We start from the raw sequence: 23,130 nt of genomic DNA, 5'->3' as shown, positions 1-23,130 counted from the left end.
GAGGTTTTCAAACTTCCTTTATAACCTCCTTTTAGCGTAGGAACCACTGAAACCTCCCTAACCGCAGGAGAAGCGAAAATGCTGCCACCACAATGCCTTGCAGCCGCAGCATTTGCCGTCACTCAACAGTCGGCCGTTCACGGAAACAACCGATTATGACCGAGGAATGATCTCTGAAAGTTACGGTGCTTATTAAGCATTTTAAAACATAGGTGGTACGTGGCCAAAGTGCTTTGTTTTAGAACGTTCATCAGTATTATAATCAAAAAGAGAAATGTGAACGTTAGTTTCACTGAAATTATCAAATAAAGTCAACATTTCAGTCTTTACTGAGCTGTGTGGGGTTTGTTCAACTTTTAAAAGATGTTTGAATGGTGATATACACAGTGATAGATGTTAAGGACTAACGTTTATAATAAATACATCTGTTATTGATTTAGATCTTTAGTTCATACAATCATACGTATTGGGGATCATTTGTCTTAATGTGGACCGGAGGGGAGAGGGTGACGAGCATAAGTTTCACTTTCCTTTTTTATCTTCAATTCCAACTTGGTCATGAAGAATATGTTTCTCTGTTGTCCCCGTTTCATAAAGCAAGCAGCAGCACCAGAGCACGGTGCAGAGTCTCTAGATGAGTTTTACAGTAGTACCTCGTTCTTATTAAACATCCATGTTGTAGTTCCGCGGATAGAAAACTTGGTTTCCATAGTTTCCCCACAGCAGCAGACGCACACAATGACGTCCGCTGGCGCATCATAAACACGTCGGATAGTGAAAGTGCATTCGGATTCTCTAAGTACCGCAGTCTCTTCTCCTAAGTCCTTTTTAATTCTGCCTATCCACTATCTCTTAACCCCGTGACGTTTCACTCAGAGGTCAAGGAATAGACGATAGGGTTAGAATTTAGGAGCTGATTTTTAAACTATCGACTGAAGCCCTGGTGAAAATGGACTGCTGTGGCATAGCTGTCCTTTCAGGTCTCTCCCCTTTTGGGAGCGGAGTGCAAGAATTAGGAGGGATTCCGTCGTTTTGAAATGCCGCCCTAAATTACCCTTCTTTGATAAAGCCAGATGAAACAGATGGACTTTGAATTGGAATAGATACAAATAATCATCCTCCCACTCGGAGTGAACATGATATATTTTGGGCTCTTTTGCGTCTGCCATAATTGCGGTCTTGTGTGTGTGCGGACTGTCACTCCTGTTGACACGGACAACGTCAGCGAAATAGTGCCCACTGCCCACCAGCCACGCCCCGACACATGGGGTCACGCCGGCCAATCACAAAGGCTTTGATGCGTTCAAGTGCATTATTCTGGCACAGGAAGATTATGTTATAGGACATTAACGGTAAAACAGAATATTGTTTGTTCTATTTTTAGACACATCTCGCGATCGACTGGGAATCTCCCCGCGATCGACCGGTCGATCGCGATCGACCGGTTGGGCACCCCTGAACTATGGTATACAATGTGTGTCGCAGGTTTGTGCAAGGTTGTGACTTCTTGATGTAAAAGGAGTACATAAAGTGAAAACTACTTTTTAAACAGTTCTAGAAAAAAACATCTTGCTTAAACTTTACATATGCTAAAGGTGCACAATTCAAAAGAAAAGGTCCATTGAAACTTGTGACACTGTGTTAGATGTGTTGAAATGTTTTACTTTAGTCTCAAAGGATTAACTACCCTATAATGTTAACATCCTTGCCCTTTTCAAATACTCTAAAATGACAGGCCTTGATGAAGACTTGCTTTCAGCTCTCTCTTTATCTTCAATGTTCCATTTCCAACATGGGTTATTGATTCAAGAATGACTTTTGCCGGTGGGAGGCTGCCTTCTGTTTTATTAAAGATTCATGGAGCTTGTTGTTGCAGAATAACAGAAACAGCATGATGAGGGGAGCTGCAAGTGGGCAAACAGGCACTCAGCTGAGATGAAAAAAGAGCTTTCAGAGGTCAAGCAATGCCAGCATTTAGTTCTACCTCTATCAATCCCTAATGTGCAATCTCTTGTCTGGTGAGATAACCCCCTGTGGCACACCTGGAGATCAATGTGGTCATCAATGTGGTCAGACAGCCGAGCACACCTGCATGTAGCCGTGACTGTACATAATCTATTATCTGCTTGTTTTGGGTCCCACAGGGTGCCTGATAACATCACTTCTAACTTTTTCATTAATTGGAGAGGAATACTGCCATAGCTGTTGATGTTACTGAGTAAGCACAATAACAAGATCACACAAATAATTCAGGTATTGAATTCAGCCATCTTTCATTTTATTATATACAGATATTCTTACTGTCATGTCAAAATGTTTATTGTGAAAAAGGCCTGGGAAAAGGGACTGACATATATCCTACACATAATCTGCCTAATGCAGTTCCTGTTGCAGTAGGTGCTTCACCGTAGTAGGCAAATAGTTGCAGGTCAAACCCCTCGTACCAGGAGAGCAAGGACACAGACGGGCAACAATCCTAGCTGGTCTACAACACCATTGACCTCCATTTTGCTGACATATGACATACTAATTAATGAGAAAAGTCAGAGTATAGCATTTCAAAATAATAACAAAAATAGTCATGTTGAAATAAATGAGAAAACCTCAGTATAGTATGTCGAGAAAAAAGTCAGAGTATAGCATTTAGAAAAAATATAGAAAACGTCATAGTGTAGTATGTCAAAAAAGGGAATTGTATAGTATTTCAAAACATTTGGAAAAACGTTATAGTATAGTATATAAAAAAAAGAATAGTATAGTATGTTGAAAACATTGTTTATAATAGTTATTGAATATGGCAAATCAAGTCATAGTTTAGCATGTTGAAAAATAGGAAAGAAATGACATAGTATAGTAAGTTGAAATAGTCATAGTCTGTCGAAATGTATTGTCACAAAAAGTGTCTCAAAAAAGTTAATCATAAAAAGTAATTAAAAGTCATAATATATAAAAAAGGTCACAAAGAAGTCATAGTGTGCTATCATGACGAATAAGTAATTGTACAGGATTTCATAAAAAAAAAAGAAATGGAATAGAAAAAAATTCACAGTATAGTATGGTATGCAACCTCCTGACCTGTGTTCACTGAAAAAGAAGGAAGCCTTGCTGTCTTTCAGATTCTCATTCAACAGGCTGCTTCACCCTGTGTGTGTGTGTGTGTGTGTGTGTGTGTGTGTGTGTGTGTGTGTGTGTGTGTGTGTGTGTGTGTGTGTGTGTGTGTGGTGTGTGTGTGTGTGTGTGAACGAGAGAGGGGTACCGAGACTCACTGCGTCCCTGGAAATGCCGTTCCATTGGTCAAAACACCATAGCAACATAGTTCCACCTATGACAAGGGAGCAGCCAGCGGTTTTCAAGGAGCGATGTGGAGCAGAAAGCTACATGGTGGAGGATTTGGGCGGGGGGGGATTGGAAGTCTGGGGTCTGGTTTGGCCTGAGGCTCCGAAATTGAGATTCCACAACACGTACAACCTGTTGTGTTGCTCCCTGCAAAGCCTCTCCGTCTCCCATGCAACAGCAGATGCTTCTTTTTCAAGCGTTGTTTGGCTCTTTCTCACTATTCTTTTCCTGGTTCAATACATTGCTTTAATCCCTGCACAAAAGGCTACTGAATTTTCTGTATATTCACTAGTGGGTACAGCGTTTTTTTATCCTGCATTCACAATAGATGCCACACTGCCTTGCATAATCAATTTATTCAAAACAGAGTAAAACAAGACACATAACAAAGTCTAAGTTACTTTGTATGCAGTAGTGCTCATGTTGTACATCCAAATAACACCTAAGACTTTCTTTTACACAACATGAGGACACGACTCAAACAAAGCCCTCATTTCCTGTTAAATCTCAAGTTAAGAAAAAATAAATACATCATTTTTTCTTCATGTAGGAGTGTTAAAGTTTTGCAGGCACAGCTGGTAATTCAAACTCAATATTAAGCCCAATTATGAAATACAAAAAAAGATCAAAACACCAGATTATACTGTGAGAAAAGATATGCACAGTTTATTGAGAGATGCAAATAGATGAGGCACACACAAAATAATTCTAATCAATAATGTATTAGTTGTGAGTTCTGACCACGTGTTTTGTCTGCAACATTAGGAACATCAGTCGGGCTGAAACCTGGTGCAGGCTGTAAAATTCTTGACTTTATTAGGAAATTCTTTGTCCAGATAATATTCCCATGAACTCGAGGCCTTCTCTGCAGCCTTCATGGGACGCAGTATGCAAAAACAAACAACTGGATAATCCACAAATGAAAATAAACAGAGACATTCCAGTGACTACTACAGGATAACAAATTATTTTATAAATAGATTTTTAACTGCTGCTCTCATTCATGGCTTTTTAAGACCTGCTTGGGCTCATTTTCTAATATCATCTACAAATCACTGTACAAAGTTGTTTCGGGAACGTTCGGTGAAAGGCCAGTTTCACAAAGGACGAACGATCGGCAATATTTACATTTGGAGTCACTGTAACATACAAAGAACAAAAGGCACTGCGACAAAAGTCAAAACATTGAAATATACGCTAAAAGTAAGAGTAAGGTAAAACTGGGCATCCATTCAATAGAACATACGCTAACGTTGCCAATAGTTTTGTCAATCCAATTCATATTGAGTCACACACACATTGCTGTCTAACAAAACGTATGCCACGAGTACACCAGTGTAACTTTCTGTGGATTTGGTTAAAGAAAAGTTTGTATTGTTTACACAGTATACAGTACAGCACTATGTGCTCATGAAAAAACATGACGGAGAAGGTGCAACAGTGTAAGTCTGCTAGTGACCTCATATCTTTTTTTATTTATTCAAAGTTAGCTGCACAGTTATTTAGACACGACACAGCATTACTCTGCAAAGCTAGCCGACGTTATGAATGGTTAGCCTCTTCTTATCGAGTGAGATGTCTTTTATTTTAATAAATACTCACAATACAGTGTCAAACATGAAACTTTGGTAAGTGTATTATCGGATTATGCATACTGTCCATATTGATCAAAGCGATTTTAGTCGATAAGCTAATGTGTAATGATTTTGTCCGTCATGTCTGACTGTTACAAGAATATTTAGAAGTAGTTAACAGGTAATGTCTTTGCCATGTTGCCAGTCTGTAGCAGGATCGTGTTTGTAAAAGAGTGGACGGTTAGGTTGATGCTTGGCTCTTCAGCATGCAGCGCAAACAGGTGGGCAGGTTCACAGTGTCTCCCATCCATAGTGTCTAGACATTACCTTTGTTATTGGTCTTTCTCATACACACATTCACGCATTCACGCATTCCTTCTAATCAACTCACACACCTTTTAAAGTGGACATCACTTCAGTGAGTAGAGCAGCTCCGCAGTGTGGCAGAGAGACAGAGGGTGAGCCGAGGAAAAGTACTGACAGCAGAGCCAGTCCTCCAGCTCTGCGTTCCTCTCGGGCTCCAGGGAGCGCTCTGCGAACTTCATCATCAGCAGGGCGCGCTTCACGTCCAGCCAGTTCAGGAGACCCTCGTGTCGGGCTCCATCAACAAAGCTGACCCCCTGTCCCTGCCTCTCTCGCTGCTGCTGCTCCATCAGGTCCTTCCGGGGGCCCCACAGCAGGCTCTGCAGGATGCGCTTGGCCTCCTGGATGTGGATGCGCTTGATGGGGTCCGGTTGGAGCAGGAGCTGCGCCAGCCTCTGGAGGCCGGCGGAGTAAAGGGACACGGAGGGGATGGGGGGCAGCTCCTCGCAGCGGTAATCTTGTTCCTTCAGAGCTGGACTCACCTCAAAGGGGTTGGCTTGGTGGAGGAGTTCGTAGATCAAGATGCCCGTCTGGAACTCGTCAAATTTCCGGTACTGGGCTGCTGACACGATCTCAGGAGCCAATCTGGCGTGGTCGCGTTTGAAGCGAGGGTCCACGCTGGTTGAGGCCGCGTCCTCAGAGGAGCGACGCTTGGCCTTAGCGAAGTTGCTGATGAGAAGCCGGGGGAGGTGACGCTGACTGTCTACGCCACTTGAACTGGTGCTGTTTTCGGAGGAGGTCTGTGGGGAGAACTGGGAGGGTCTGCGGAGATGTGGCACCAGCAGCAGGTTCTCCAGGCAGATGTCGCGATGCGTGACCCCGTGCTCCTTCAAGTGCTCCAGTCCGTGGCAGAGCTGCAGGAGGAGGAAGCACACACGGCGCTCATAGACTTCTGGCTGAGCTTTATGGAACGCCGCCCACTCCCGGACAAAGTCAGCTGCCGTCTGTCGAGGGATCTCCGGGGTGATGACCACCACTCGCTCTCGCTCTACCTGTTGGCCAGGCGCAGAGGGCTGAGGCAGCGAGGAGGCAGGTGTGCTGGGCAGAGAGACTTCGTCAGAGGGCAGCATGCTCTGGGGGACACAGGCCAGGAAGTGGCCACAGTCCTGCTGCAGGTTGAAGTGGGGGGGCATACTCTGCTGCACCGACAGGCCGTAGAGATGGACCTGCTTGGCATCCGCGGAGGGACTCTTGCAAATCTGCGGAGGTATAGACACAAAGATCAGTGGGGGGAAAGGATGAAGAAAGGGAGATAAAAGGGCCAGAGGGGGGAGAGGCACATTCCACAAACAGAGCAGGAAGGGAGCCGAGCCAAGAAACACAAGAAAGGGATTGTTGTTAGTGAAGTTCCAAGGCCAATTCAGTTCCTGCTCTCATTCAAGTGACATTAATGTCCTTCATACAGAAAGGCTTTTTTTTTACCAAACTTTAGTACAGCCCTTCTTTGTCTGCAGATTCGCTAACATGCTGTGGGAAAATTCACACTTAATACAATTCTAAAACAAACATACAAATGTTACAACTCTCATTGTGTGTTTGGGTCAGATTTCTAAACATAATCTCTCCTCAGTGATTAACTGGACTAAGATCCACTTTCATGGGGTTCGAGTTTCAGCCAGGAACACACTGGGAGCACATCTGATTATAATATGATTATTTGTGCTGAATGGTCTCATACTACATGATGTGTGTTTGGTACCGAGTGTGTGTTGGCCTTGACAACAGGGGGTTGTCTGATTGTAAATCCTGCCTGGAATGTAAAGATTAATTGGGCCTGGGGATATTAAGCAAGAGTGTGGGCAGCCACGCTGTGGCACAACACACACTGTACAAACAGCTGCTGCTTTGTACTACACTAATGACTTTAGGACAAAGGTTAGGGCGACTGAACCCACACCCTTCTTCCTGGTTGTGTACACTAGATGCCCTGAAGGTTTCCACTGTAGTGGGGCCATCCCATCTGTAGCCCAAGAACAAACAAGACCAGCGCCCAATTTTAATCTCCTCCTTCTATCCTCAAACTGTCAAATCCCTGCTTAAAAGATCAGTTTCAACAACAGCCGCTGTAGATTCCTTGCTCTCTTGACATCAAGCTTTAAGTAGGGAGAATAAACACGATCTGTACATTACAAAAACACAGCCAACACTTGTTTACTATACTAGTGTCTAAACGTGGTTCAAATTTCAAAGCCATCTAGGAAACTCAAAGATGCATTCATCACAAACAATTGGTAACTTCTTGAAAAACTCAATGTAACAGTTAGTCTGAGGAAAAGGAAATAGTTAGAATCCCTACTGTGTTCTCCAGACCCTGTTTTTGATACTATGCATGTTCTGCAAAAGCCATGCGACTTTCTTTTCATTTACCCCAACATGTGTAATTTCTGTGTGTAATTTACATTGTTGTGTGGACAATTTGGAAAAGGGCCAATTATTGAAAGATTTTTCTAGCTCTAACAACATGGGTTTATTTGATAGGGTGACAAGTTATTTTGTTATTTTGTTTGCAACCTTCAGAAGCCGGTGACCAGCAACACCAGTTATCTCGGGTATTGCAACAATGAATCTGGTCAAAAGACAAGGTGTTCAGGAAATGAACAAGGTTATTCTAAACAAAGTCACAATATAAGGCCTAGTATTCAGTGATTACCTTCACAGCGTATGAGTTGCTGGGGTCCGAGGCGCAGGCAGCAGAGTAGTACACCGCGTCTCCTGAGTTGCAGCTGGGCTTGTTGGAGGTGAGCCTGAACAGAGACCAGTTGCTCTCCTCAAACCTAAGAGGGTTTCTCTGGGAACGAGTAAAGTGATCTTCGCATTTAAGAGCCAGGCGCCGCAGAGACTCAGCGTACAGGCCTCCCAGTTTGGAGTACACTCCCTCCCTGCTGTCTATGTTACTCAGGAGGGTCTGTAGCTGCAGGCTGGAGCCCAGACTGGCCGCAGAGCCAGGTTCTGAGGCTGAAAAGGGCACGCTGAGTTGGGGGGAGGAGGAGCAGGTGATGCTGCTCCGGCAGTGGACGCCCAGACGCCCGTGAGTTTTCAGTGGCTCATCCAGAGTCCGGGATTTCGAAGGTCGGCCTAGCGGGGTGTGGCAGCGCTCCAGAGACTCGTTAGAAGAGAAAACGGGTCGGGGGTCTATAGGGCTGGAGGGTAAACTGCAGCGGGAGCTAACATCGGCGGGACGCCACACGTTGCTCTCTGAGCCGGTGAACGGGAGACGGGGGTAGGCTCGGACAAAGGGTCTTCCGATAGCGCTGTCTGGAGCCGACACGGTGCGGTTGACCATCTTTTTCTCTGGAAGCGGAGGTGGCGTGTTACTTAAGCTGTTGGGGAATTGGGGGTGAGGAGACCCTGGAGCTGAGGCCGCAGGACTCCTGGAGAATGGAGAGGAGCAAGAGATTCGGGAAGCATCTCGAGAACCTGAGAAGAGAAAAATAATCTATATTACTTAAAACGAAAGTTAGTATTAGTTCAGTCAGTATAGTGTATAGTTTCTAAAAGGAAAGGTTAGTGTTATTAAACAACTGTAGTAAACGGAAGAAAACTACTAAGTGGACAAAACTTCACCTCAAAACAAGATATATAAATTGTTAAAGAAATAGCATGCCTTCAAAAACACATCAATCAATACAAATATGAAGTGTTAATTAGTGAGTTTTCTTTGGACAGAGCCATGCTAGCTGTTACCCCTCTTCCCAGTGTTTACGTTAAGCGAAGCTAAGAGAAGCTCACCAGCTGTAGCTTCGTATGGAAGAGACATTAAAAAAACAAAGATGCCCAAACTTTTCGTTAAACTAATATAAAATAACAGGCTCAGAGACATACACAGATAGATAGCAAAGACCATTGATTCAAACAAATATCCTGCATTTCAGCATCCTTGAGTTCATTTCCTATAACCTCAAAGTATTCGCAGACTCACATCCTCCTGGGTGACAGCTGTGAGTTTGATTTATTTACTACACCCCGTCTGTCACTGCCTGCTGCTCAGCCTTAGCACCAACACATACCTCGTTTCCTCAGAAGAGCTGTACATTTCCAAAATCCTGGGCTCAAGCTGACACTCAAAACATCTTCCACTGAATTATGATCCATTTGTCAATTAAAGACTTAAAGTTGGAACTTGACATTACATTAGCGGAGGCAGATACTGAGATAATGGTGTGGTGTGCTCTCCAATAACTGCTTTCACAGAGGGGGAAGACTGTAAAGACAAAAAAAGTAGGATGTAGCCAAGCCCTTTTTCCCTCGTTATCAGAGTCCATAATTATCTCTTCAAACAACATGGCTCAGGAAGTTACAGCAATTACAAGCATCTGCACCGCGGAGGACATGTGAAGGATGCCACTCATTCTGAGCCACGTCTCAGGTTCGATGATAGTAGAAATCCTAAACTTGCGTTTTAAAAATGAACACGGGGTCAGAAAAACTGTGATGTGACTTTACAAAAGAGGAAGAGATAAGTCCTGTAAAACAATGCAGCGCTCGGTTTCCTCTTTTTACTGTTGTTGTCACTCTCGACAAAGAAGAAACATGGTGAAACAGCGTCTGAGCAGCCATACTAACACATATTAACAAAAGCCTATGTCCGTTAAAGATGTGGAAAGGCACCAGCTTGATCAATAGAATACAAAATACTTATGATATGGTGCTCACCAGTGTCGGCAGTCAGGTTGTCATTGGAGGCGGTGGGTAGGCTGGCACTGCCCAGGCCCCTCAGAGAGGAGGGGGGGCTCTCAGCAGACCCTTGTTGGCTGCAGCGGTCCAGCTCCATGTTGCTGCCACTCATCTTACCGCACACTCTGTCATGGAGAAAATAACACGGTGAATTTGATAGGACAAACAGACATGCATTCAAACCATATATTGTGTATATCTGTTCCGTGCCTGTATTGCTGATGTCATTGCCCAAAACAATGTTAAGCCAAGTTTAGCATCCACTGGTCTGTAGGCTTTCTGCTGAAAGAGATCTGTCCATAAATGTGGAACAACTCTACTTCCCCTTGATGTTTTCTTATCAGCGCTATGTTATTCTAATGAATCCACGTAAAACAGCACACAGTTTCATTTTAAATGACGAACAAGTAAAGGTCGAGGAGTAGTTCCACTTCCTTGTTCAAGGCCCACTTCTTGTTTTTGTCATGATTCATAGCTGCAACAAACAACAACTAAATCCTCTCATGGCATGTTATGATGCTATCAGATATGGCAGTGTTGCTTGTTTTGTTTTTGGCTCACAGCACGAGTGATACCGGGCCACTTAAGTGAGACTAAGTAACTATTTGGATAAACATCACACACTGTGGCCACGAGGCGCATTGCAGGATAATGGCACCTACATTTCCCAAGATTCACTGGACTTAAAGTGGACCTATCATGCTATATTTGAATACTATATTGTAGGGCCATACCTATATAAAACATGTCTGTGAGGTTTTTTTTTCAAAATACCAAACAGATCATGCATTTTAGCCATGCCTCCATTTGCTCTATTCCAGCCCCGTCTTAACAAGGGCTGATTCTGTGGCAAATGAGCTGCAGCTGACCACGCCCCCCTGCAAAGGAGGGGGGCAAGGCACGAGCGTCATGTTACCATGCTGTTACCATGCTGTTACCATGCTGTTACCATGCCACGCAACCTCTCATTCCCCTGATAGGTGGAGAGTTGCCCATATAGGCGGAGCTCCATGTTTCTGACGTCAGAACAATTTCAAATCTGTATCAGATCCGTTGCAGCCCCGTTTTTAGAGATTTGGGTATGGAGGAAAAGAGAGAGGGTTGTGTTTTCTGACGCTTTGTGAGTTCCCTGACACACCGGGGACACATATTCATGTATAAAAGACGTACAAAAGTGCATTTTGCATGATAGGTCCCCTTTAAGATTCTATAAAGAGGGATTTACGCACATATTACAAATCAAAGTCTGTTAACAGGTCTGAAGTATTGCTTCATTTATTAAAACTATTTGGGTAAAGTTCCAGAGAGAGCAGTGCAAATTGTGATGAACTGTCTTAAGTGATCTAAAGACTACTAATATTAGTAGTTATACTTATTATTAAAGCAGAAATACAAGGGGGATAATAAAGACAGCAAAGATATATCCACAGTAGATCACATGAGCTACCTTAGTGTTACCAGACTAAAGCTGTGGTTAGCCTCTTTGAAGCTAGCCACAGCCTTCGCTTCATGTCATTTCCCATCCCTCTGAACCTTGTTTCCTGTCATCTCTGTACTGCAGACTATAAATAAAGCCATTAAAATATAGTTTTAAGAGATGCGGCAACGGAAACCCTGAGTATATCGAATCAAGTGTTGTGTCATTGCTTATCCATCTATCCTTTTACTGTAAAAGATAGATTGTGTTCTTTCTTTTTTGAAAGTTACATAACCTTGCTTTAATTATTTTCTCTTAGGAGAAAGCAGCTTTTTATCCTTCTTGCTCAGTGTTCCTGTCTGCCATGATGGCCACGTATAGTACCAATGAAAACTGTGCATGAGCAGACTTCCTAATCAAGGTGACCAATTAGGCTGAGTGGCAGCCATTCACTTGTCTCATTATACCCGCTAATGGCCATCTCTTCATCTCTCTATCCTCTTCCATCACAAAATGACTCCTCTACCCATTTATCTGCTTCCCCCCCACAACTTTAATTTAACCGTAAATCAGCAGAACAAACAGACGGGGAGGAGAGGAGAGGAGCACAGGAGGAGACAAAGGGTTAGGTATTCTCTGTGGGCATTTAGCTCAAGGATCAGCTATCGTTTTACAGACAAAAGATTGGTGATGAAAGGCAGTGGAAACGCTGAGGCGGATGAAAAATGGTAATGAGCGAAGGAATTATGAGTCCATGTGCATGTGTGCACGTCTCACTCTAGATCTCTCAGATTTGTATCCAAAACATGAGATTTTCCTTGATGGAGGAATGTCATGGCTCTCGTCCTGCGGGAGGATGTGCACGGATGAAGCTTCTGAGCAAGGGCACGCAAAAAAGACCTTGACTTAGATTGGGACTGTGTGGAGTCATTTACAAACGCTTAAATAGCCATTTAGGGTATCTAGTGTATGATTATTTTCATTATGAATTCATCTAGAGAACATTTTCTGATTTCCTTTGTTGGTATAATACATACTCTTTAAATGACTTGAGTCTGTAAATCTTAATCATTTGAAACCCAAATATATTATGTTTATTGAAAAAGGCAAGGTATTGAATGCAAATAATATGCTGTTAACTGACAAGTTGACTTTTAAAACTACAAATACTTGTTATCTAAAACCCGATCGACAGTGGATTAAAATGATTTTATTTTTAACTGAAGGAAAAATACCAAAATCACGTTGTCAGTACCCAAAAAAAGCATCCTTCACTACAGTTGTATCCCTCTACATGGAATGCCCGGTTTTAGACTAAACATCTATTAATAAAAACATCTTAATTGCTTATTTCCTGTGAATCTATCGACTCATTTCCTTTGCTAAAACAAAGTCTACGTGAGATATCATGACCGGCCCACTGAACCCACTGCAATCAGCCCGGCAGTAACCCAGTTTAGAATGTAAACAATCATGCCACCCCCAAGACGTGTGTGCGTGCGTGCGTGTGTGTGTGTGTGTGTGTGTGCGTGCATGTGTGTGTGTGTGTGTGTGAGTGCGTGTGTTATTAATAAAGCCGTGTGTGAGGAGCTTGGGGAGTTTAAAAAAAAGGGATCGGATAGGAGTTACAGCGAAGTAGCTACAGATAGCAGTGTGACTGTCAAATTAGACCAACACTATACTGCAGTGTTGATGATGATGATGATCAGGTTCTCACCACTGGTTTCACTTCCTGACTCTTATTTAAATCTTTCTGTGTCATGAATTTAGAAAAGATGTTGACTTATAAGTGTGTATTGCTACTTTAGGCAGAAATGCAGGCTAATTCAGAATGTACTGTGTAAGTGTTTCCACATCCTTTAAGAAGACCAGAAGGGGGTTTTAGATGAGACACAGGAAATGACTGGATGTGTGGTTCTGTTGTATCAAATATGGTATGTGCTCTTTAAATACATAAACACACAAAGGGTAGCATTATTGCATTGCTGTTATATGGGATCATTATATACACCATGCATGTGTGTTTGTTATTGTGCAACCTCTGTACCTTACACAGTGCAGAGAAGAATGGCATGCGTTGTCTCTTTCCACATCATTGTGGGATATACCATGGCTATGTGGTCATATACAGCATGTCTTTGAGACAAAGTGTTTGACACGGATCCTCGTTATCTTCTGTAAACTCCTCCAGCCCTGCCTTGTTATCTTCTTCTGACGGCTATCTCTTTCCCTTATTCAGTAGAAGCCACTTTCCTTTATTAGCCCTACTACACATAAAGTAACACACTTTGTTCTGAATTATTTTCACTAACTATTTGAAAATTACCAACCGAATGCGCTCAAATAAAATAAATAAAAGATAATCTAAGCAGGAAAAGGAAAGATGAGCAAATGACAGGATGTGACTGAGGGGGGAAATAAACTAAAAAGCAAAGAAAATATGCCATCAGCCACTATATCATTCAAAGCCACTTCTCAATCTGACTACCGAGCGATTGAGGTGTGAAAACCAGCCTCTGTGGTGCCCTGCGGAAAGAAACCCACTTAATTGCAACCATTTCCCTTCAAAAACAAGAAGATCAGCACTTCTCTTCACTAGTGTTATGATAGATCATTAAGATGCTATCAGGTGCCTACCTCATGCTGGACAGGCCAAGGTCCTTGTTGGGCTGGCGGCACCAAATGCCCCTGGATCAGACTGGAGTCTCTCTAAAGCCCCGGCCGACATGTATAGTAACACAATCCTGGCTCCACACGAGTCATACGTGTATTTAAAGTCCCTCAGCAGGAAAGCAACAGCACCCATTAGATGCGCAAAATAAAAGCACCCATATCTCATTTATAGAATCCACTCATTGACCTGGTTGTTAACTTCGGACGGCAACAAGATGCTATCTGTTCTGCTGCACAGAAGGGATCAGGACGGCTCTGCGGAGGGAGGGGGGGTGCGTCTTGGAGCGATAGTCAAACTCAGTGGACTTGAATCCACATAGCTGATCTATAGATTCTACTTCTACTGGTGGCAATCGACTGCCAGACTGGGACAGTTTGCGAGTTGCCAGGGGCAACAATCTGTTCACTAAAGCCCCTCCTTGTATGCAAGTAACCGTAACACCACACACACACACACACACACACACACACACACACACACACACACACACACACACACACACACACACACACACACACACACACACACACACACACACACACACACACACACACACACACACACACACACACACACACACACACACACACACACACACACACACACACACACACACACACACACACACACACACACACACACACACACACACACACACACACCGAGGAATAAAGAACTGTTTCTCACTGTGATTACAGGCTCTGTGAAGCAGCTTTTCAAACCATCTGTGGCTTCTAAATGATTCAGCCCATCAAATGGCTGCTTCACAGGCTGCATGTACACACATGTATTTCTACTGTGAATATCCCCCATTTATGCCACACACAGCACTCCTTGTTTGTCAATAATACATATTTTCATGAAGATTTGATTGCTTTGCAGCAACAATTTAGCTTCAGATTCCCTGCAACACATTTGCACACTTGTTGATTGAACACACTAAACCCGCCAATAGACTGGGAAAGCCACAACGGTCACTGGCTGGTTCGAGGCGCTCCCACGTGTGTCTCACAAGGTGCATTTTTATCAGTGCAGAATGTTGGCAACGTCATAACAGGAGAGATGGGCCCTTACTAGAATTACCACACACATAAGGGCCCTTGAAATGTGATCAGCAATCTGTGTTTTTGACAGTAAAACACTCCCACTTAGTTTGTGCTGACACAAGCAGCTCAAGAAGGCACAACATCTGTTTGCCTTGAGGAAGTCAGTGTTTTTACACCTCGTCGCGGCGTCTCAGACTAAGCAACGTTTATTTTGGGGAGATCATTTGATGTTCTCATAACTGCAACACAAGGCCTCTTCTCTGTGTGTGCTTTGGTGGAGCTGACTCAGCACAGTGTATTCTTAGCTTCATGCAGACTCAGGTTAAAGCATGTGCAAATGTTACTGCTAATAAATCCTAGCAGCACTGAGTACAGTTACACTTCACAAGGCTCGAACAAAGGTGGACATTTCGAATCCTGCAAATCCCGGAAGTGATGGAATTAAAGACCGTTTCTAAGCCTTAAGAATAACCAGCACATGTAAACATCAAGAACTAAAAGCTCATGCCAACAGTTTCGTGTTCATTTCGCAAACCAAAACTATGACTAAACAAGTTCGTCAACAATCCTTTTTTCCATGACTAAGACCGACCTCATTAAACACTGAAATGTAGTTTAAATTAAAACTGTTCTACAATCTCTATTTATATTTTGTAAGTCCTGAGTTTGCTTCTTTTTTACATTACTGTCTATTGTGCTTCAGCCAAAACAAATTGACACAGCAGGGGACTATTTAACAGACCCATTTTGTGTGTTAATTAGAATTGAAAAAGTCACATTACTAGCATGAATGGAACAAGGCATGCATTGAGGAATATCCCGGGACAGTTGAATGATCACAAGCAGCAGAATGGAGGCTGATTCAAGGCTGAATAATGATGCAATGAAAGGAGAAGGCACAGTAAGATTCACACAGTAGTAAGATGCATGCATGTGCACTGTCACAGGCAGTAAAGTATAGCTTATATTACATAAGCAGCACAAACACTATATATATACTGTCCCACCTGAGAGCAAAACCCATCCATGTATTTAGACTAAGTGCATGTTGAAAGTGCTGAATTACTGAATGATGAGACCATAGTGCCATGACTGAATTACAGTCCCAATAGTTTTAATGCAGTCCCAGGTAGGAGAAGCACGCACAGATGTGCTATAATGGGCATTTCATGTCTGATAAATGCATAGCATTCCTCTCACAGCAAGTGTTTAGTGTACTAGTGTGTAATTATACCTCTATTTGAGTTTTTCTTTAACATAGCTGCCTTTTCGTGAACAATACGACCAACCCTTCCACACAATTGTATTTACAGTGCTAGAGTATGAAGAGAAACGTACAAAAGGGACATTGTGGAAAAATCCTTGTTTTAAACGCTGAATCGATTTAGCAGCATTGAACACAGTTTTAAAAGATTGTCATAAAAAACTGTTAGTGACGAAAAAAAAAAGGTTGACGCTCAATCAGGACGTCATGATTAAAAAAAGTCTCTCATCTTATTTATCTCCAAATTCTAATGACCGGTTTTATCATTTCCTTTGACATCTTACTGCTAACATGATATCCGAAGAAAGTTCATTAATAATGATAATAATCATGTATTTTCCAGAGATTAATCAAATACAGTCCTACCCAGATACAGAACAAGTGCTCTGTCATTCTTTTGGTTAATAATGGAATGTTAAACAGCCAAACTAAAAAGGTATTTGTTGTTCTTACCTGTGCAGTTTCTTAGGTGGGGGAGGAGGAGGATTGGGCTCATTGTTGGCAGATCCCCTCGCTGCCAGCAGCTCTGATGAGCCGCCATGATACGGTTGCTTGGACGGCATGCTCCCGTTATGCTTGCCCTCCTCCTCTGCACCGGTGCCCTCAGTCTCCCCCTGACAGGCACCATTGTCGGGGGCAGCTGGGGGGGCCGTGCCTGGCTCTGTCACCGAAGGGGGGCTGCTGTGGGCCTTGCAGTCCCTGGCCTCCTTCCAGACAGCGGCACCATTGACCAGGCCCGTCACCCGAGATGCTGTCCCTGGGTTAGGTGCCAACTTCTTCTTCTCCCCCTCTTTCCGCTCCCTCTCATCCTCCTCCTCTTCTTCCTCGATGCGGCAGTTCCAGCCAGAACTGTGGTGGTGGGGCTTGTGCCAGCGTTCGGACGATGCTGAACTGTGGTTCTCCGTGTGGACCTTGAAGTGGCCCTCTCGAGCAGAAACTAGGAAAAGCATGGGGAGTTCAGGGAGGGGGACCGGAGACGAGAAGGACGGCGAGAGGCTGGAAGTGCTTAATCTGGGGAGATCAGGAAGAGGGACTGGAGACGAGATGGACGGCGAGAGGCTGGAGGCGCCTAGTTTTGGGGAGCGGCTGGTCCTTTTCGGGGGAATGGGTGGGCTGGACTGAGGCTTGGGGTGGAAAGTTGGGGTAAGGCTGGCTTCTGTGAGCAAAGAAGGTGAGTTGTGGCTGGGGCTGGGCCAGCGAAAGGCCGGGCTAGTGGGGTCTTTGCGTGCTGTGGGGCTGAAGTGGCATTGGGTGCTAATGGCTGAATCTGGACTCCTCAGGAAGAAAGTCCTGTTGTTCTCCTCTGAGTGAGTTGCCATTACAGTGATGGTGGCCCGTTGACTCTCTCCCAAAAGCTCAGAGCCCTGGGATAAGTTCTTAGTCTGGTTTGGGGACACAGGATTGGATTGTACCCCATTTTCTTGCGGCCTGCGCTTTTTCTTGGTGCTCTCAGCATAAATGGGTTCCGAGTCATTAGGAGAGTTGGGATCGGACTCTGAGCGTCCCATTGCAGGTGGGCTCCCTGACCGGACTGAATCTGTACTACTACGATAGGAAGAAGAGGAGTCCGATAGGCTGGTTTGTCCAGACAGGGCGGGAGGAGAGTGGAGGGATAGTGGGGGGTTATGGCAAATAGTGTCCACACTTAAGGCTTTGGCGAGGAAAGGGGTAGAAGTGCTTGATATCTTAGCAGTAATGGAAGCAGTACTCTCACTGCTGATACCGTTGCTATGACCCCTGGAAGGGACAATATCCAGAGCAAAAGGTATCTCCACAGATGCCTGGTCAGTGTCCTGAAGAGTTGCCCTGGTAGTCACACTGATTCCATTATAAGTGCTCTTGGTTCTAGTGGTGGTTGTATTCTGCTGCCTACAGGTGTCTCCATTAGCATTCTTCAAACACGGAGAGCCTCTACCCTCCTCCTGGGTGACAAAGATGTTGCTGATGATCATAGAGTCTTTAGGCAGGTGACTGGGCGATAAAGAATCCAGGGAAATGCAGTTGTTGTAGTCCTTCTTTGTTTCAGGACTCTGAAGAACTGCATCCCTATGGGTCTCGTTGCAGCCGTTACTATCAATGTAGAGAGACGACAGGTCTAAGAGCTTCCTCAGGCCCAAACGCTCAACTGGGCTCTTCGTGTTCTCCTGAAACATACACGAGAACATGCGTTAAATAACAGATGCATCATTATGGGCAGGAATAGAATACTTTTAGATGAACAGAGGATTACCTGCTCTATGTTCATGTTGACATCAATCAAAGACTCGTTGGTGTCGAGGCTCATCATAGTTGGTTTGACAGCGATGGTTGGCTTGCTGTAGGGTGAAGGCGATGTTACTCCAGTTTCTTCATCGCCTCCCAGGATGCTCTTCAAACAAGCAGCTGGCACACTGCCATCCAGGCCGCCGACAGTCTTGTGGTGCGCACTCAGCGGGTGGAAGCAGTTCTTACAAGAGCCGGGTTTCCACACGTGTTCTGCAAAGTCGCTGCACGCTGACATCTTTGGTTTGCTAAATCAGGTTCGTCAGAAGTGGCTGTTGAGTGATGTGGAAGATACCGGATGAAGCGTCATGACTGGCACACAGAAGGTTGCAACGTCACAAGGTGTTGATCACAAGGCAGTATGTAGAGGACAGAGAAGAATGGGAAACATTGTTAATAGAATGAAGATAATACATCTTTGTAACTTTTGTTATCACCATAACATAATCACAATCCCATGTTTCTTTGTGACCAAGTTAAGCTGTTTGCATACATAGGAACTGTCTGAAAATACAATTAAATTAGAAGGATCAGTATCGGAAAGGAAAGTAACCAGTTTTGTTGTTTTAATTTGTTTTCACCCGAGATATATTCGGAAATTCAAAACAGAAAAAGAGGGTATGTTACTTTTTCTTTTCGAAAGTGTTAATATAGTGATGAGTGAGTCCAGGCTGACAAGTGTCTCAGAGCTCACAGAGGACCCCCATTAGGATTTAAGTGTCATCCGCGGGAGTAATTTAAGAAGACCTGATGTGTGCTCTGCTACTTGTTCCCATGGCTTCCTAAATTAGAGGGTATGTGGTTTCTGTTCAACCAAAGGGTCTGTCGGTGAAAGCCAAGTGACATAAAAGCCCCCCCGGAGTCCTCTGCAGCCCCCGAAATGCTAGAAGAAGACGGAGGAGCCTCAAGCATCCCAGAGGTCGGAATGCCAGGAATGTCTAAAGGCGCAAGGGTGAATCTCACACCGACGACAACCTCCCATCCCCCTTCTCTCTCTCTCTCTCACACACACACACACACACACACACACACACACACACACACACACACACACACACACACACACACACACACACACACACACACACACACACACACACACACACACACACACACACACACACACACACACACACACACACACACACACACACACACACACACACCACACACACACACACACACACACACACACACACACACACACACACACACACACACACACACACACACACACACACACACACACACACACACACACACACACACACACACACACACACACACACACACACCTGTGTGTCCTTTATCTGGGTTGACAGTGAGAAGATCAACACCGTTTCAGAAAGATCATTTGTGTCCTTGCATCTGGGTGTCTTTCTGCTTTGTACACAGTCTTAATTGCCTCTCAACAAGGTGCTTCTATGACACATGGGGCAACATTAGCGCACTATCTAGACTCATTATCATAAATAACATTAGAAAGCAGGAGGTTGAAAATGTACTCTCCTAAAACAAATAAAAGGGGGTGATATATGCAACCTGATTACCTACATTTGTCTTATTTCAGGCATTTAGTTCGCAGTGATTCCTGATTTTGCATTGACTAAAATACAAGAACAGACAAATGAATGCTTTTTCTTAAAACTCATTGCTCTAGTATTATAACCTTTTCAATCTACTAATCTATAAGTATTAAGCGTTTCCTGCTGGTGAAGACAATGCACGTGTGCATGTTTCTGCCTGACTCAGTTGAACAGGAAAGCACCCACTATTTCACTGTTTGTTTAACCGTTCCTGTGACAACAGAGGAAAAGGAGCCTTGCCTAACATCTTATGGCATTGTGCATGAGTCACATGAAGCGATGACTGATCATTGGGCTGCTGAGCCTGTAGACAACAGACTGACTGCCACTCAAGAACATGTCTAGGGGGTTAATGGGACAATCAGGCAATAACAGTACATTATCATGGTGTATTTAATACGTTAGGATATAACTAACGGGGGCAATTTAGTCTTTATTGTTCCACTTTCCCTGCAGGGGATACAAAAAAAAAATACCAGAAGTTGACATGAGGGAATTCAATTTTAATTGGAATGTCAGACGGTAAATATGTTCTGTATTTCCAGAGAAAACAGAGCCATCTCCACCTCAAGTTATTCTCCCTCTTGTTTACATATTCATTCTGGCTTGTTTGAACAGAGATAGACCCCGCTGTCTACATTCCCCACACCTTCTCAAGCTCAAGGTTCAATATTTCTCACTTCCTCTTGTAAAAACACACACAGGGCATAACTGCGAGAAATTCAGCCACATGACAGAATTCAAGGCCTGCCTTCAATCAAAACAAAACACAGACTATGAAAAATGTCTCATGAACATGTTAGAAGTCGGGTTCTGGAAAAAATATGAAGAATGCAAAGGACTTGACTTGGGGTTGGATGACAGTCTGGTGTGAAATTGTGAGCATTGAAGTCACCAGGCATGTACCCATGACCTCTGTACATCATGCAAAGTGACCTGGCCACTAGATGTCTCAAAAAATCACACTTGATCCGCTTGTGAAATTGAAACCCACTACCCTAATGTGTGGGAGTCTGAACATAATACCCTTAGACTAAAAGCCAAATTGTCAGTTTCCCTTGAGATCACAAAACTAGGTATTTGCTTTGAGCTAACAAGTTGTTATGCATAGAGGTTGAGGAATGCAGTCAGGGTGCAATGTTAGACTGGATGGCAACAGTTTAAATAGCCCAGAGATATGGAGAGCAAGAGGAGTATAATTAAGGTAAAGGTTAGAGGGCTTATCAACACTCAACAGCTGGTAAAACTGTACTTTGTCGGAATCCTTGCAGGACACATTTGACCCCCCTAAACACACCAGCACAAACAGCATTGGGGACAGATTTGAAGATTTGATGAAGTACAGGTCATCTGATGGTTATTTTTCTTGGGTTACTGTAACATAATTCATGATGCTATCCTGTTTTTTTAACTGCTTTAATGTGCCATGCCAAAAAAAGGCCTATACACTTGAATGAATGAAATGCCTACAGACTGACAGCCATTTATAAACAGAATAATTAGACAACCTATAGTCCATATTACGGTCTGATAACCAGGTCAGTGTGTAGTCACCCACTTTGAATACAAATGCTTTCAGGAGCAACATTTGTCACGCTTGCCTCACTCACATCCCATTCATTCATCTGTTTTTCAATACTCGGAAGGGATTTCCGCCAACACTTGTAAACTTCTGACAGATATCTCACAACTTCCGCCTTACAGCCAGTGATTTAAATGTATGATAGCATGTTAAGTAAACACACATTTAACATAACATACACACCCCATGTGTTTAGTCTTAAGCTTCCTTTTTTAGATTTGATATGAAGATGTGGCAAAATACTTGTCTCGCCTGTAGCCAAGTCTGGTTTAGAACACGTTATTGTCGCATTTAAATCATTTATGTCCGCGAGCCTGAGGGATATGGCAAAAAAACAAGCGCTGTTGTATTTATCTGCTTTCATTCAACACATAATTGGTAAACGTAACTATGGCTTAATATACATCGAAAAACCAACACAATATAAAAAGAAACAGAAAGGCTACAATGTAACCATGCTAAAGTAGCCAAGGTTATCTCGTGCCTATTGACTGGCTGCTTACCTGCTCGGACTTTCTCTTCCCTGGCAACACAAAAGCCCTCCAAAAAAAGACAAAATAATTCAACAACACAACTGTGTCGTAGCTGCTCTTCTATTTCCCGCAGATATCCTCCTGTCTTCAGGTATCCCACATGCGACAGATCAATAACCAGGAGGCTGTGTCGCTGCTGCAGGCTGTTCTCGGCTCTTGCTGCTGCTGCTGTTGCACCGTGCAGAGGTGGAGTGAGGCGGAGCAGAGCCCTCTGCAGCAGCGTGGAGCGCACAAGGAGGTGGGAGGAGCTCAAACCAACCATGCAGTATGGCCAGCGGCCACTCTCACAGATTTTCATTAAAGGTCCCCTATTATACTGTTTTTCATCAATATATTTTAGGTCTCAGTTATATATATATAAAACATGTCTATGAAGTGTTTGGCTCCAATTACCAAACATATCAGCCATTGTAGCATGCCATAAACCCCTCTGTTTCAGCCCTGTTTCAAAAGTGCTGATTCTCTGTCTGTTACTTTAGAGGAAAATAAGGAGCCACTGCCCACGCCCCTCTGCGTGATATTCGGTTAAAAAAACACAGGTGCTCTCGGAGGAGATTCAGGTGAAAAGGTGGTTACATTGGTTGGTTATTGGCTAATGGTTACACAAGCCAAAAAAAGTGGCCACAATCTGATCAGCTCATTTTCAGACAGGCTTTTATATAAATGGATCAGGACAAAAAGAGAGCAAATATTTGTTCCTGAAACTTTCAGAATCTCTTTACACAGAGGGGACACATGTTTCTGTATAAAACACATGAACAAGTGGATTTTGCATAATAGGTGTAGGTTATGTTTCTATCACCCAGCTGTCATTGGATT

At 43.6% G+C, this 23,130-nt stretch overlaps 1 protein-coding gene across 1 annotated transcript; it reads right to left on the bottom strand.

Moving 5' to 3' along the window:
- Positions 1–3,974: 3,974 nt before the first annotated feature.
- Positions 3,975–22,552, bottom strand: LOC117455971 (inactive tyrosine-protein kinase PRAG1-like). Its single transcript, XM_034095647.2, has 6 exons — positions 22,282–22,552; positions 18,579–18,922; positions 16,802–18,492; positions 9,927–10,072; positions 7,924–8,690; positions 3,975–6,472 (listed from the first exon to the last, which is right to left on the bottom strand). The coding sequence occupies exons 2-6, from the start codon at positions 18,846–18,848 to the stop codon at positions 5,321–5,323; spliced, it is 4,026 nt and encodes a 1,341-aa protein (XP_033951538.1). The 5' UTR covers positions 18,849–18,922; positions 22,282–22,552; the 3' UTR covers positions 3,975–5,320.
- Positions 22,553–23,130: the final 578 nt, after the last annotated feature.

The sequence above is a fragment of the Pseudochaenichthys georgianus genome, chromosome 12 (genome assembly GCF_902827115.2).
Source record: "Pseudochaenichthys georgianus chromosome 12, fPseGeo1.2, whole genome shotgun sequence".
Classification (NCBI taxonomy): domain Eukaryota; kingdom Metazoa; phylum Chordata; class Actinopteri; order Perciformes; family Channichthyidae; genus Pseudochaenichthys; species Pseudochaenichthys georgianus.
The sequence above is the reverse complement of the archived record's forward strand: the minus strand, read 5'-3'. Positions and strand labels throughout refer to the sequence as shown.